Below are 16,049 nucleotides of genomic sequence, written 5' to 3' on the forward strand. Positions count from 1 at the left end.
GCAAGTGTAGCGAAATGCTTGTGCTTCTAGTTCCGACCATGCAGTAATATCTAACAAGTAATATAACCTAACAATTTCACAACAACTACCTTATACACACAAGTGTAAAGGAATGAATACGAAAATGTACATACAAATATATAAATGAGTGATGGCCGAACGACATGGGCAAGATGCAGTAGATGGTATAGAGTACAGTATATACATATGAGATGAGTAATGTAGAGTATGAAAACATCATATGAAGTGACATTGTTTAAAGTGGCTAGTGATACATTACATCAAGATGGCAAGATCTGGTAGATGGTATAGCGTACAGTATATACATATGAGATGAGCAATGTAGGGTATGAGAACATTATATAAAGTGGCATTGTTTAAAGTGGCTAGTGATACATTTAATTACATCAGATGGCAAGATGCAGTAGATGGTATAGCGTACAGTATATACATAAGAGATGAGTAATGTAGGGTAAGTAAACATTATATAATATAAAGTGGCTAGTGATAAATTGTGATTACTCAGAAAGGCAATACATTTTAAGCACGACTCAATGGCGCAACCACTAAACACCTTTTATTCAACAAGGAAACATGAAAGCAAAACAGCAACATGTGACTGAGGTGCCTGCCAGTTTTGAGGCAGTGGAAAGTAAATCTTTCCTCTTAAACATTCTTGACATTTTTCAGTGCAGGCAGTCAACAAGAAAGCTGCCAGGACATGGCTTATCTTGTAAGACAACTAGGTCTCTAGGTCATTCCCCATTCCGACAATGGACATATGACTGTCATTCTCATGGGGCACCACCGCGAGATAACCTTGAGCTGCATGAATAGAGCCATGTTTCACTACTGTACTGTCCTCTCCTGAATGGTGGTAACCTGGTTCATTCAGGCTTGGCCTGGGTAGAGCTGACCCAGAGGGAGAAGTGGAGTGTGTGTATATGGGGCGGGGGGGGGGATGAGCCTCAGGGTGCAGACTGACTGCAGTGGACCACGCAATCTGGTGTTGCAGCTGGGAGAGGATCAAACTCATGCTTTTTATAGGGATGTTTTAGCAGTGGTGATAAACCTGACTGTGGAGGTTCCCAGCATGTGGAGCCTGTAGTCACAGTGCCCAGTGTTGTTTTTCCCATCGAGGTCAGACTCAATAGGATGATTTTTCACCTAGATGACCGCTCTGCGGTTGTGACAGGCTTTATTCTTCTACATCCCTCTTTCAACTCATGTCAAGATATTAGTAGTCTCTTTGCCTCTTTTTTTTTTTTTTATGGAGCAGATTTACAACGTTCTCCAGGGGTTGTTATGAGAACAATAGGCTAGCTGTTCAGCATTGTTTTTATGGTAAATTAAACTATAATTCTAGTGCAAGCAAATCAAGTTATGCTCTCTTTCCAGAATGTCAAATAATGGGTATCAAATTGCGATTAGTGTATAGGGATATGATGTCTTTATGCCTGTAGTGAAATTAATTGGGCGTCGTTCGCCTATAAAACAAAGTATTGTCACTGGGAAATGTTCTTTCGCACTATTTCTGTCATGCAGCATAATATGCCGTTCCATAATTTGCAACAAAGGTGCTTCAGGCAGTTAATCGTTGCAGTGCAGGAAGTGAATTGTAATGTCAAGCGTGAAGAGGACCATCCCCTCCTTTGTAGACCACAGGGGGGGAAAAGAGGGCTTGTCTGAGGGGAGGGGGTGTTGTGTTCCTGCTCCAAGCTATTCACCATCTTTATGGAGGAAGCCTTGGTTCTATTCTTTCACTGTCCGTATTGATATTTAGATTTTTTTTTACTCCAAGAGATTTTCTCACTATTTATCATATTGGGATTTTCTTGTTAGGTTGAGCTGCTTCACAATTTCCCACTTCACTGGCGTTGGAGCGTTGGGCCAGTAACCGAAAGGTTGCTGGATCGAATCCTTGAGCTGACAAGGTAAAAATATGTTGTTCTGCACCTAAGCAAGGCAGTTAACCCAGTGTTCCCCTGGCGCCGATGACGTGGATGTATATTAAGGCAACCCCCCGCACCTCTTTGATTGATGGTTGGGTTAAATGTGGAAGACTCATTTCAGTTGAATGCATTCAGGTGTAAAACTGACTAGGTATCCCCCTTTCCCTAGATAGTAGGTACAGTGAGGGCAGAAAGTATTTGATCCCCTGCTGATTTTGTACGTTTGCCCACTGACAAAGAAATGATCAGCCTATAATTTTAATTGTAGGTTTATTTGAACAGTGAGAGACAGAATAACAACAAAAAAATCCAGAAAAATGCATGTCAAAAATTTTATAAAATGATTTGCATTTTAATGCGGGAAATAAGTATTTGACCCCTCTGCAAAACATGACTTAGTACTTGGTGCAAAAACCCTTGTTGGCAATCACAGAGGTCAGACGTTTCTTGTAGTTGGCCACCAGGTTTGCACACATCTCAGGAGGGATTTTGTCCCACTCCTCTTTGCAGATCTTCTCCAAGTCATTAAGGTTTCAAGGCTGACGTTTGGCAACTCGAACCTTCAGCTCCCTCCACAGATTTTCTATGGGATTAAGGTCTGGAGACTGGCTAGGCCACTCCAGGACCTTAATGTGCTTCTTCTTGAGCCCCTCCTTTGTTGCCTTGGCCGTGTGTTTTGGGTCATTGTCATGCTGGAATACCCATCCATGACCCATTTTCAATGCTCTGGCTGAGGGAAGGAGGTTCTCACGCAAGATTTGACGGTACATGGCCCCGTCCATCGTCCCTTTGATGCGGTGAAGTTGTCCTGTCCCCTTAGCAGAAAAACACCCCCAAAGCATAATGTTTCCACCTCCATGTTTGACGGTGGAGATGGTGTTCTTGGGGTCATAGGCAGCATTCCTCCTCCTCCAAACACGGCGAGTTGAGTTGATGCCAAAGAGCTCCATTTTGGTCTCATCTGACCACAACACTTTCACCCAGTTGTCCTCTGAATCATTCCGATGTTCATTGGCAAACTTCAGACAGGCATGTATATGTGCTTTCTTGAGCAGGGGGACCTTGTGGGTGCTGCAGGATTTCAGTCCTTCACGGCGTAGTGTGTTACCAATTGTTTTCTTGGTGACTATGGTCCCAGCTGCCTTGATCATTGACAAGATCCTCCCGTGTAGTTCTGGGCTGATTCCTCACCGTTCTCATGATCATTGCAACTCCACGAGGTGAGATCTTGCATGGAGCACCAGGCCGAGGGAGATTGACAGTTCTTTTGTGTTTCTTCCATTTGCAAATAATCGCTCCAACTGTTGCCACCTTCTCACCAAGCTGCTTGGCGATGGTCTTGTAGCCCATTCCAGCCTTGTATAGGTCTACAATCTTGTCCCTGACATTCTTGGAGAGCTCTTTGGTCTTGGCCATGGTGGAGAGTTTGGAATCTGATTGATTGATTGCTTCTGTGGACAGGTGTCTTTTATACAGGTAACAAACTGAGATTAGGAGCACTCCCTTTAAGAGTGTGCTCCTAATCTCAGCTCATTACCTGTATAAAAGACACCTGGGAGCCAGAAATATTTCTGATTGAGAGGGGCTCAAATACTTATTTCCCTCATTAAAATGCAAATCAATTTATAACATTTTTGACATGCGTTTTTCAGGATTTTTTTGTTGTTGTTCTATTCTGTCTAAAATTATAGACTGATCATTTCTTTGTCAGTGGGCAAACGTACAAAATCAGCAGGGGATCAAATACTTTTTTCCCCTCACTGTATCCCCTCCAGCCCGCCACCACTGCTGAAAAACATCCTAAGGGAAACACTGATAGGCTTATGTTTCTGTAAGTTAGGCTATTTGACAAAAATGGATAAAGGCAAGTGACCAAAGAGTCACTATTGCAGGGCAGAAAGTGTGAAAGACTGCTTTGTTTTTCAAGGCCAAACTAAAGCCATAGGATTAGTGGTGCTGTTCACCTATTGGTTGTTACGGGTGTTTAGAATGAATTCCTCAAGCTGCTTGAGTTTCTCAGGGGTATAATGATGATATTATTGGTTCCGCCCCCCCCCCCCCAGAATCCTTTGTATTATAGCTCTCTGTGATTGGCCCAGTGAAGCATTAGTAACTGAACAGAGCCTTAATAGTCTTATCATGTAGCAGAGTATGTAACCCTTCATCCATTGAGAATTTACAATAGTTCCTCAATGTTTTTGAAAAATCTTTCCAGCTCACTTCCTTTTGATAACCACTCAGCGTGAAAGCGAAAAATGTCATGCTCTGATCCAGTGGAAACGTCATAAAATAGGCCTACCTGATAACTTCTTATCAGTGCTTGACTTGGGCTGAAATAGGTTCCGGTACTCGTTTTGGGTGCTGGTACTGTTTACAGTGCATTCTGAAAGTATTCAGACCCCTTGAGTTTTTCCACATTTTGTTACATTACAGCCTTATTCTAAAATGGATTTTTTTTTTAAATCCCCCTCAATCTACAAACAATACCCCATAATGACATAGCCAAAACTGTTTTCTTTATACAAAATAAAAAAATCGGAAATATCACATTTACATAAGTATTCAGACCCTTTACTCAGTACTTTGTTGAAGCACCTTTGGCAGCAATTACAGCCTCGAGTTTTCTTGTGTATGACGCTACAAGCTTGGCACACCTGTATTTGGGGAGTTTCTCCCATTCTTCTCTGCAGATCCTCTCAAGCTCTGTCAGATTGGTGGGAGAAACAACACTGGACACTGTGACTACAGGCTCCACATGCTGGGAACCTCCACAGTCAGGTTTATCACCACTGCTAAAACATCCCTATAAAAAGCATGAGTTTGATCCTCTCCCAGCTGCAACACCAGATTGCGTGGTCCACTGCAGTCAGTCTACACCCTGAGGCTCATCGCTCCCTGAACACATGTGGAAGACTCATTTCAGTTGAATGCATTCAGTTGTACAACTGACGAGGTATCCCCCTTTCCCTAGATAGTAGGTATCCCCCCCAGCCCGCCACCACAGCTGAAAAATGGGGAGCGTGGCTGCACAGCTATTTTCAGGTCTCTCGAGATATTAGATCAGGTTCAAGTCTGGGCTCTGACTGGGCCACTCAAGGACATTTGGAAACTTGTCCTGAAGCCACTCCTGCATTGTCTTGGCTGTGTGCTTAAGGTAGTTGTCCTGTTGGAAGGTGAACCGTCGCCCCAGTCTGAGGTCCTGAGCGCTCTGGAGCAGGTTTTCATCAAGGATCTCTGTACTTTGCTCTGTTCATCTTTCCCTCGATCCTGACTAGTCTCCCTGCAGCTGAAAAACATCCCCACAGCATGATGCTGCCACCACCATGCTTCACCGTAGGGATGGTGGCAGGTTTCCTCCCGACATGACGCTTGGCATTCTGGCCAAAGAGTTCAATCTTGGTTTCATCAGACCAGATAATCTTGGTTCTCATGGTCTGAGAGTCTTTAGGTGCCTTTTGACAAACTCCAAGCGGGCTGTCATGTGCCTTTTACTGAGGAGTGGCTTGCGTGCCACTACCATAAAGGCCTGATTGGTGGAGTCCTACAGAAATGGTTGTCCTTCTGGAAGTTTCTTCACAGAGGAACTCTGGAGCTCTGTCAAAGTGACCATCGGGTTCTTGGTCACCTCCCTGACCAAGGCCCTTCTCCGCCGATTGCTCAGTTTGACCGGGCAGCCAGCTCTAGGAAGAGTCTTGTTGGTTCCAAACGTCTTCCACTTAAGAATGATGGAGGCCACTGTGTTCTTAGGGACCTTCAATGCTGCAGAACATTTCTGTTACCCTTCCCCAGATCTGTGCCGCGACACAATCCTGTCTCTGAGCTCTACAGACAATTCCTTCGACCTCATGGCTTAGTTTTTGATCTGACATGTACTGTCAACTGTGGGACCTTGTATAGACAGGTGTGTGCCTTTCCAAATCATGTCCAATCAATTGAATTGACCACGGGTGGACTCCAAGTTGTAGAAACATCTCAAGGATGATCAATGGAAACAGGATGCACCTGACCTCAATTTTGAGTCTCATAGCAAAGTGTCTGAATACTTATGTAAATAAGGTATTTCTGTTTTTTTATTTTTAGTAAATATGCAAACATTTCTAAAAACCTGTTTTCTCTTTGGCATTGTGTGTAGATTGATGGGGGAAAAATAGTTGAAACCATTTTAGAATAAGGCTGTAAAGTCCCCAATTTCGTGATATCCAATTGGTAGTTAGTCTTGTCCTGTGGGAGAGGCGTAAATCGAGAGTCATGCGTCCTTCGAAACACGACCCTGCCAAGCCACACTGCTTTTTGACACACTGCTCGCTTAACCCGGATGCCAGCCGCACCAATGTCAGAGGAAACCCACAACTGCCGACCATGTTAGTGTGCATGCGCTCAGCCTGCAACAGGAGTCACTAGAGCGCGATGGGACAAGGACATCCCGGCCGGCCAAACCTTCCCCTAACCCGGATGATGCTGGGCCAATTGTACGCCGCCTCATGGGTCACCAGACTACAATGTTTTGTTATTGTTGTTTTTGCTTTATGTAGCCTGTTTTTACATAGTTGGCAATAAAGTTACTTTTTAGGTTTGTCATTTTGATTTAGCTTTGGATCAAATTTTGATTAACCACATGACAATGATTTTAAGATATGAAGACGTTATTATACATTTAAATGAAACGGTTTCACGAAAATGTACATATGAAAACCATAACTGGCATGCATATCAGTAAAAACGGTAAGATAAATTGGCATTCGACATGAGTGGTTGCCGACTCCTCGTGTAGGCTATTACCGGCAACTTCAGGAGGGTAATGGCAGAATCTGCGAAAGCCAGCAGGAGTGGGAGGAGAATAGTTGGGTCAGGTTAAGGTTTTTTTCTTCTAGATCTCAGGCGCCCTCTTGAGGCATATTTCATCAAACCGTATGTTTTTAAAGTATCAAACTCTGCCTATAGTAGATGTTATTAAAACACATAAGGTGTGTCTATATATGGAAAAATACACCCCCCAAAAATTCTACCAATAGACTAGTCGAAAGTACAGATGACTTTCGGTTGACCAAGATTTTTGTTGTTGTTGGGGACAGCCCTAGTCTGAACACTTTTACATTTTTTTTTTTTTATTGTGGATTTGGTAGTCTGGATTTTGTACTGAGGAAGGTGAGCTGTTGTGTGAACATTATATCTAGCACAAGGGGAAGTTCATTTGGTTATACAGGAAGCAGATGTTCATAGGATATATAAAACAAATATCAGTCTACAAAGCCACTGGCCCAGATAACATCAGCAACCATGTTCTGAAATCCTGTCACAAGGAATTGCTGGCTGTTCAATCGCTCACTGAGGGAACACACAGTACCAGCTCTGTGGAAATCATCCTTCGTATGCCCAGCCTGTTAAGTTTCATTTTTAAATTTCTCACCGCCCTAATAACTATGACACACCTCTCACTATTGTCATTGGTTGCACTAATTGCGCTGTTTGTCTACATAACCTGGTTCAAAGCATTCATGACATCACCCTGAAGAATGCACAGTGATGCTGCAACATTGGTGGTTTACCAAATAAAACTGGGTGCTTGTATATAAAGGGTTCAACTGTCTTTTCTAGCGTACAGTTTACGCACCGTTAGTCAGCACCTTTAACTTTTTATGCCAGCTCATGCTTTTTATTAGACTATTATTTAAACCCAGACATGGGCTACAATCTTAAAATAAAAACCTATGCTTAATCTCTTGATTGCACGGTCCTTCTTTACCTGTGATATGAATGTTGCTCTGCTGTCCTTACCACAGCCCTGTTTCTCTCCTTCCCTCAGAACTTTAAAGCTGATCCAGAGGAGCTGTTCACCAAGCTGGAGAGGATAGGGAAAGGCTCTTTTGGAGAGGTGTTCAAAGGCGTTGACAATCGGACTCAGAAAGTAGTGGCCATTAAGATAATTGACCTGGAGGAGGCTGAGGATGAAATCGAAGACATTCAACAGGAAATAACAGTCCTCAGCCAGTGTGACAGTCCCTTTGTAACCAAGTATTATGGATCATATCTGAAGGTAAGTTGACCAAACCTCGTGTTATTTCAACATGCTGTGAAAAAAAGGATTTTGGCTGAATAGTCCATCCACAAATTGTGGCGAAGCGTTGTTCTCTCTCTTTTCTACATTTTTTTCTTTTTTTTTTCTGTATTTGTGTGACCATTGTGGTGTTGCTGCCAGTGGTGGTATGTGTGACAATTGCAGGCAACTGTATGTGGGTCAATAAATCATTCATATGGGTAAAGGTTCCCATGAATTGTGCCTGAGCATTAGGCCTATGGCATGGATTGGCACTGGTGATGGTGAGCAGAACACACAGGTGTGCATTACTTCATTATCCTATATGTCCTACAATGAACTGCATGTCATGTGAGGGCAGTAATACTATGAAAAACCAATTAAGCATTCATGAGGATCCCGTGTTGACTTGAACGTGAGGGATTTCATCATTTCCTGGCCCTTGGTTGCTGTCAACTGTAAGTTTGAAATGAATCTGGAGTAGGCAGAGTACTCCAGGTCTACACGTGATAGGGCTTAAGTGGCTCTTAGAGAGCATGTAGTCTGTTAGTGGCAGTACTTAAGTAAAAATACTTTAAAGTACTACTTAAGTCCTTTTTTGGGGTATCTGTACTTTACTATTTATATTTTTGCCTGCTTTTGGTTCACTATATTCATAAAGAAAATAATGTACTTTTTACTCCATACATTTTCCCTGACACCGAAAAGTACTTGTTATATTTTGAATGCTTAGCAGGACAGGACAATGGTTCAATTCACACATTTATCAAGAGAACATGCCTGATCAGCCCTACTGCCTCTGATCTGGTGGGCTCACTAAACACATGCTTCGTTTGTAAATGATGTCTGAGTGTTGGAGCGTGCCCCTGGCTATCCATAAATAAATACAACTTCTGTCTGGTTTGATTAATATAAGCATATATGAAATTAATTTATACTTTTAATACTTAAATATATTTTTGCAATTACATTTAATTTTGATACTTAAGTATATTAATACTTTTAGACTTTTACTCAAGTACTATTTTACTGGGTGACTTGCACTTTTACTCAAGTCATTTTCTATTAAGGTATCATTACTTTTACTCAAGTATGAGAATTGGGTACTTTTTCAATTACTGGTTAAGGGTTTACCTGAAGCCAGTGGGGAGAGTGCCAGCTAGCTGTTGGCCTCAGTTGTACTGCAATTTTTTTTACGCTCTCTGTGTGTGGAGTAAAGGTGGTCTAGAGTGTTTTATTTTTTTTTTTTATTTTTTTTTAAATAAATAAAAAAAATAATTGTAAAATAAATTCTCTGGTTGCACATTTTAACATGCTGGTAGAAATGCGGTAAACTGGATTTAAGTTTCCCTGCATTAAAGTCCCCGGCCACTAGGAGTGCCGCCTCTGGATAAATGTTTTCCTGTTTGCTTATGGCAGTATACAGCTCATTGAATGCGGTCTTCGTGCCAGCATCGGTTAACACCTTTATTTAACTAGGCAAGTCAGTTAAGAACACATTCTTATTTTCAATGAGGGCCTAGGAACGGTGGGTTAACTGCCTTGTTCAGGGGCAGAACGACAGATTTTTACCTTGTCAGCTCGGCGATTCAATCTTGCAACCTTACGGTTAACTAGTCCAACGCTCTAACCACCTGCTTTACATTGCACTCCACGAGGAGCCAGCCTGTTACGCGAATGCAGTAAGAAGCCAAGGTAAGTTGCTAGCTAGCATTAAACTTATCTTATAAAAAACAATCAATCAATCAATCAATCATAATCACTAGTTAACTACACATGGTTGATGATATTACTAGTTTATCTAGCCTGTCCTGCGTTGCATATAATCGCTTAGGTACACGTTGCTCCAACGTGTACCTAACCATAAACATCATCACCTTTCTTAAAATCAATACACAAGTATATATTTTTAACCTGCATATTTAGTTAATATTGCCTGCTAACATGAATTTATTTTAACTAGGGAATAAGTGTCATTTCTCTTGCAACAGAGTCAGGGTATATGCAGCAGTTTGGGCCGCCTGGCTCGTTGCGAACTGTGAAGACTATTTCTTCCTAACAAAGACAGCCGACTTCGCCAAACGGGGGATGATTTAACAAAAGCGCATTTGCGAAAAAAGCACAATCGTTACACGACTGTACCTAACCATAAACATCAATGCCTTTCTTAAAATCAATACACAGAAGTATATATTTTTAAACCTGCATATTTAGCTAAAAGAAATCCAGGTTAGCAGGCAATATTAAGCAGGTGAATTGTGTCACTTCTCTTGCGTTCATTGCACGCAGAGTTAGGGTATATGCAACAGTTTGGGCCGCCTGGCTCGTTGCCAACTAATTTGCCAGAATTTTACGTAATTATGACATAACATTGAAGGTTGTGCAATGTAACAGGAATATTTAGACTTAGGGATGCCACCCGTTAGATAAAATATGGAACGGTTCCGTATTTCACTGAAAGGAAAAATGTTTTGTTTTCGAGATGATAGTTTCCGGATTCGACCATATTAATGACCTAAGGCTCATATTTCTGTGTGTTTTTATTATATTATAATTAAGTCTATGATTTGATAGAGCAGTCTGACTGAGCGGTGGTAGGCAGCAGCACGCTCGTAAGCATTCATTCAAACAGCACTTTTGTGCGTTTTGCCAGCAGCTCTTCGCTGTGCTTCAAGCATTGCACTGTTTATGACTTCAAGCCTATCAACTCCCAAGATTAGGCTGGTGTAACCGATGTGAAATGGCTAGCTAGTTAGCGGGGTGCGCGCTAATAGCGTTTCAAACGCCACTCGCTCTGAGACTTGGAGTAGTTGTTCCCCTTGCTCTGCATGGGTAACGCTGCTTCGAGGGTGGCTGTTGTCGATGTGTTCCTGGTTCGAGCCCAGGTAGGAGCGAGGAGAGGGACGGAAGCTATACTGTTACACTGGCAATACTAAAGTGCCTATAAGAACATCCAATAGTCAAAGGTATATGAAATACAAATCGTATCGAGAGAAATAGTCCTATAATTCCTATAATAACTACAACCTAAAACTTCTTACCTGGGAATATTGAACACTCATGTTAAAAGGAACCACCAGCTTTCATATGTTCTCATGTTCTGAGCAAGGAACTTAAACGTTAGCTTTCTTACATGGCACATATTGCACTTTTACTTTCTTCTCCAACACTTTGTTTTTGCATTATTTAAACCAAATTGAACATGTTTCATTATTTATTTCAGGCTAAATTGATAGTATTTATGTATTATATTAAGTTAAAATATGTGTTCATTCAGTATTGTTTTAATTGTTTTTATTTATTTGTAATAATGACAATCGGCCCATTAATCGGTATCGGCTTTTTTTGGTCCTCCGATAATCCGTATCGGAGTTGAAAAATCATCGGTCGACCTCTAATAGACAACTACGAAAAATACGGATAAACTCTCTTGGTAAATAGTGTGGTCAATATACCACACTATTTACCAAGAGAGTTTAGACCGCCACCCCCTGACTTACCAGAGGCCATTGTTCTATCCTGCCGAAAAAGCTTAAAACCCCCAAGATCTATGTTATTCATGTCGTCGTTCAGCCATGACTCAGTTTCAACAAAAGATAATTACAGTTTAATGTCCCGTTGGTAGGATATTCGTGATCGTAGTTCATCTATTTTATTATCGATTGATTGTATGTTGGCTAATAGGACCGATGGTAAAGGTTGATTAGCCTCTCGGCGACTTATCCTTACAAGGCACCTGGACCTTCATCCCGATACCTCCGTCTCTTTCTCCTGCGAATGACGGGGATGAGGGCCTTGTCGGGTGTCTGAAGTAAATCCTTCCCATCCACCTCGTTAAAGAAAAAAGTATTCCTCCAGTACGGGGTGAGTAATCTCTGTCCTGATATCAAGAAGCTCTTTTCGATCATAGGACACGGTAGCAGAAACATTATGTACAAAATAAGTTATAAATAACGCAACGAAAAACACACGATAGCACAATTGGTTACGTGATCGTAAAACGGCAGCCATCTCCTTCGGTGCCATCGGCAGCCACTCGATCATCATCCAGTTTGCTTTCCGCACAGCGAGAGATGCAGTTTAGAAGAAAGCAAAGGAAAGCGCCTTTCTGAAAGAGAGACAATGTAGATCCGGTCAGGACCGGCAAAGTTGTGGCCTCACGTCCAACAGGCCCGTAATCAAGGAAAGGGTGGATTCTACAGGGGAATCTGAGCCTTTTTCGCCAACAGAAAATACATTTGACCGGGGTGATTTGCTCCCTCGGGTAGGCTTACAAGGTAGTCCCTTCCCCACAACAAACTGAACATTCTAGTTTTGAATTGCGGTGTTATGGTTTAAAAGTTAAGACTTTTGTTAATACATGTATGATGCACCTTTTTATAGAGATTGTAGAGTTGAGATTCCGTAGGATTTTCCTTTCTATATTGTATATATGGACTTGTATATATGGAAGTTTGTCAATCAATGCCAGGGGGATATGAAACCTGTTGAAGAGGAAAGCTTTTTTATGTTTTCTAAGGACTGCAACGCAGATCTTCTATTCGTTCAAGAAACGCATTCATGTGAAGAGGACTGTAATTTTTTGGTAAAATCAGTGGGGCAGTGACATTTTCTTGGCCTACGGGACTGATCATTCAGCTGGGGTTGCAATTTTAGAACACAATTTCAAAGGGAAATGTTTGTTTACTCAAATGGACACCAATTGACATTGCTTAGTAGCAGTCATCAACCACATGGACAGATTATTTGTGTAATGTATATGGATACTGTTCTAGTCCTCCAAATGACTTACTTATTGAGGAAATTCTTAAGTCTTCTGAGAATATCCTTCCAGTCAGATTATAGTTGGTGGGGATTTAAAATATGGTTTATTATAATGAGACTGATAGATTGCCCCATAGGCCTAACATTGGTGTGAACAAATTGGTGAATTTCTGCCAAAGCCTGGACTTAATTGACATATGGAGAGTTAATTACCCTGGGGTAATAGAGATCTTGATCTTAATGAGAGCTAAATTGAATGATTTACAGAATCAACTAGATATATTTTATCAGGAAAAGGCTAGAGGAGCCTTCATAAGATTCAGAAAACAACGGCTTGAAAAAAGGTAAAAAGAACAGTGGATACTTTTTAATTTGGAAAGAGGAGAGGGGAACTCGACACACTTCGGAAACTTAAGATTCATGGGGAAACCTCTGAGGATAGAGTTATCAGATTTTACCTCTTTTAAGTTTTATGAGAATCTTTACTCCTTAGATAACAGTTTGAGTGACTCTAAGGGTCTCCTTGATTCTATAGATAATGTGGTTGGTGAAGAATTCAATTGGTCTTGTTAAGATTTATCCATTATGGACAGCAAATATGGGGTTGCTCAATAAAAGGCCATCCTCCAAAAGTCTTCGCCTCACTGTGCGTGCAGATGCACTCACACCTGCCTGCTGCCATTCCTGAGCAAGCTCTGTACTGGTGGTTCCCCGATCCCGCAGCTGAATCAACTTTAGGAGACGGTCCTGGCGCTTGCTGGACTTTCTTGGGCGCCCTGAAGCCGCCTTCACAACAATTCAACCGCTCTCCTTAAAGTTCTTGATGATCCGATAAATGGTTGATTTAGGTGCAATCTTACTGGCAGCAATATCCTTGCCTGTGAAGCCCTTTTTGTGCAAAGCAATGATGGCACGTGTTTCCTTACAGGTAACCATGGTTGTCAGAGGAAGAACAATGATTCGAAGCACCACCCTCCTTTTGAAGCTTCCAGTCTGTTATTCGAACTCAATCAGCATGACAGAGTGATCTCCAGCCTTGTCCTCGTCAACACTCACACCTGTGTTAACGAGAGAATCACTGACATGATGTCAGCTGGTCTTTTGTGGCAGGGCTGAAATGCAGTGGAAATGTTTTTGGGGGGATTCAGTTCATTTGCATGGCAAAGAGGGACTTTGCAATTAATTGCAATTCATCTGATCACTTTTCATAACATTCTGGAGTATATGCAAATTACCATCATACAAACTGAGGCAGCAGACTTTGTGAAAATTAATATTTGTGTCATTCTCAACTTTTGGCCACGACTGTATGTATTCCATTCTCTGCTTCATTGGTTCATGTTCTATAATCTGCATCCCACTGCTGGCTTGCTTCTGAAGCTAAGCAGGGTTGGTCCCAGGGTGGGAGACCAGATGCTGCTGGAAGTGGTGTTAGAGGGCCAGAAGGAGGCACCTTTTCATCTGATCTAAAAAAAAATATCCCAATGCCCCAGGGCAGTGATTGGGGACATTGCCCTGTGTAGGGTGCCGTCTTTCGGATGGGACCTTAAATGGGTGTCCTGACTCTCTGTGGTCACTAAAGATTCCATGGCACTTATTGTAAGAGTAGGGGTGTTAACACTGATGTCCTGGCTAAATTCGATCACGGTCACCTAATCATCCCCAGCTTACAATTGGCTCATTCATCCCCCTACTGTCCCTTGTAATTATTCCCCAGGTCGTTGCTGTAAATGAGAATGTGTTCTCAGTCAACTTACTTGGTAAAATAAAAATAAATGATAGACTCGCTATTGTCGCATGTTTTTTAAGCTCTCTGTTGGTCACATCATTTTACCGTTTGAAACGAATTTAACCTTTTTGTTAACCAGTGAATTTGCTAAATTGCAATTTGTGGGAAAACACTAAAGTTAGAAGCACAGTCGATAACACAATTTACTGAAATTTACATCCCAAGTCAAGGCCATATCAAAATTGGTTGCACAGACTGATTTTAAATCTATCAATGATTCCTGGTAAAACCGTTATACAATAAGAACCATTAGAGAGAGGAGAAGATATTAGTGTCAGTCAGTCTGATGAATTAGGAAGTTGTATTCGGTTGGGCAAGTTCTATGTAATTACTCAGTCATAGGCCTAGTCTTTCTAAAAAAAATAAAAGGGAAAAAAAGGGTGAAATGTGCTCTTTTACACATGACACCGGCACCTCAGGCAGGTTTATCTAGTCTGTCTGGCCACAGGCCTCAGTCTGCAGCTCATACTTACTCATCCACACACCACTGGCCTACATGATTACCTGTCTACAAGGGGAAATCCACAGCCGCAGCAGACAGTCATGCACAACCATTAAGAACAGAAAATGCTCACTCAGGCAGATTTGCCTTGTGTTGCAGTCAACAGAGGTTGCAATTTGGTTCATTTGATATATCTTTGATACACTACATGATCAAATGTACAGTGAGGGGGAAAAGTATTTGATCCCCTGCTGATTTTGTAAGTTTGCCCACTGACAAAGAAATGATCAGTCTATAATTTTAATGGTAGGTTTATTTGAACAGTCAGAGACAGAATAACAACAACAAAAAATCCAGAAAAACGCTATAAAATGATTTGCATTTTAATGAGGGAAATAAGTATTTGACCCCTCTGCAAAACATGACTTAGTACTTGGTGGCTCAGTTGTGGCTCAGTTGGTAGAGCATGGTGTTTGCAATGCCAGGGTTGTGGGTTTGATTCCCACGGGGGACCGGTACGGAGAAAAAAATGTATGAAATGTATGCATTCACTACTGTAAGTCGCTCTGGATAAGAGCGTCTGCTAAATGACTAAAATGTTTTTTTTTAAAAACATAAAATGTTGTTGGCAATCACAGAGGTCAGACGTTTCTTGTAGTTGGCCACCAGGTTTGCACACATCTCAGGAGGGATTTTGTCCCACTCCTCTTTGCAGATCTTCTCCAAGTCATTAAGGCTTCGAGGCTGACGTTTGGCAACTCGAACCTTCAGCTCCCTCCACAGATTTTCTATGGGATTAAGGTCAGGAGACTGGCTAGGCCACTCCAGGACCTTAATGTGCTTCTTCTTGAGCCACTCCTTTGTTGCCTTGGCCGCGTGTGTTTTGGGTCATTGTCATGCTGGAATACCCATCCACGACCCATTTTCAATGCCCTGGCTGAGGGAAGGAGGTTCTCACCCAAGATTTGACGGTACATGGCCCCGTCCATCGTCCCTTTGATGCGGTGAAGTTGTCCTGTCCCCTTAGCAGAAAAACACCCTCAAAGCCTAATGTTTCCACCTCCATGT

General features: G+C 41.9%; 1 protein-coding gene across 1 annotated transcript in view; it reads left to right on the plus strand.

Annotated features, from left to right (window-relative positions):
- LOC106582457 (serine/threonine-protein kinase 24) overlaps positions 1 to 16,049 on the plus strand; it is a 36,267-nt gene that overhangs the window by 1,092 nt on the left and 19,126 nt on the right. The window contains exon 2 of the mRNA XM_014165588.3: positions 7,756 to 7,986. Coding sequence (XP_014021063.1) covers positions 7,756 to 7,986 — 231 coding nt within the window. The remainder of the gene's footprint in view (positions 1 to 7,755; positions 7,987 to 16,049) is intronic.

The sequence above is a fragment of the Salmo salar genome, chromosome 21, assembly GCF_965601325.2.
Source record: "Salmo salar chromosome 21, fSalSal1, whole genome shotgun sequence".
In the NCBI taxonomy this organism is placed as follows: domain Eukaryota; kingdom Metazoa; phylum Chordata; class Actinopteri; order Salmoniformes; family Salmonidae; genus Salmo; species Salmo salar.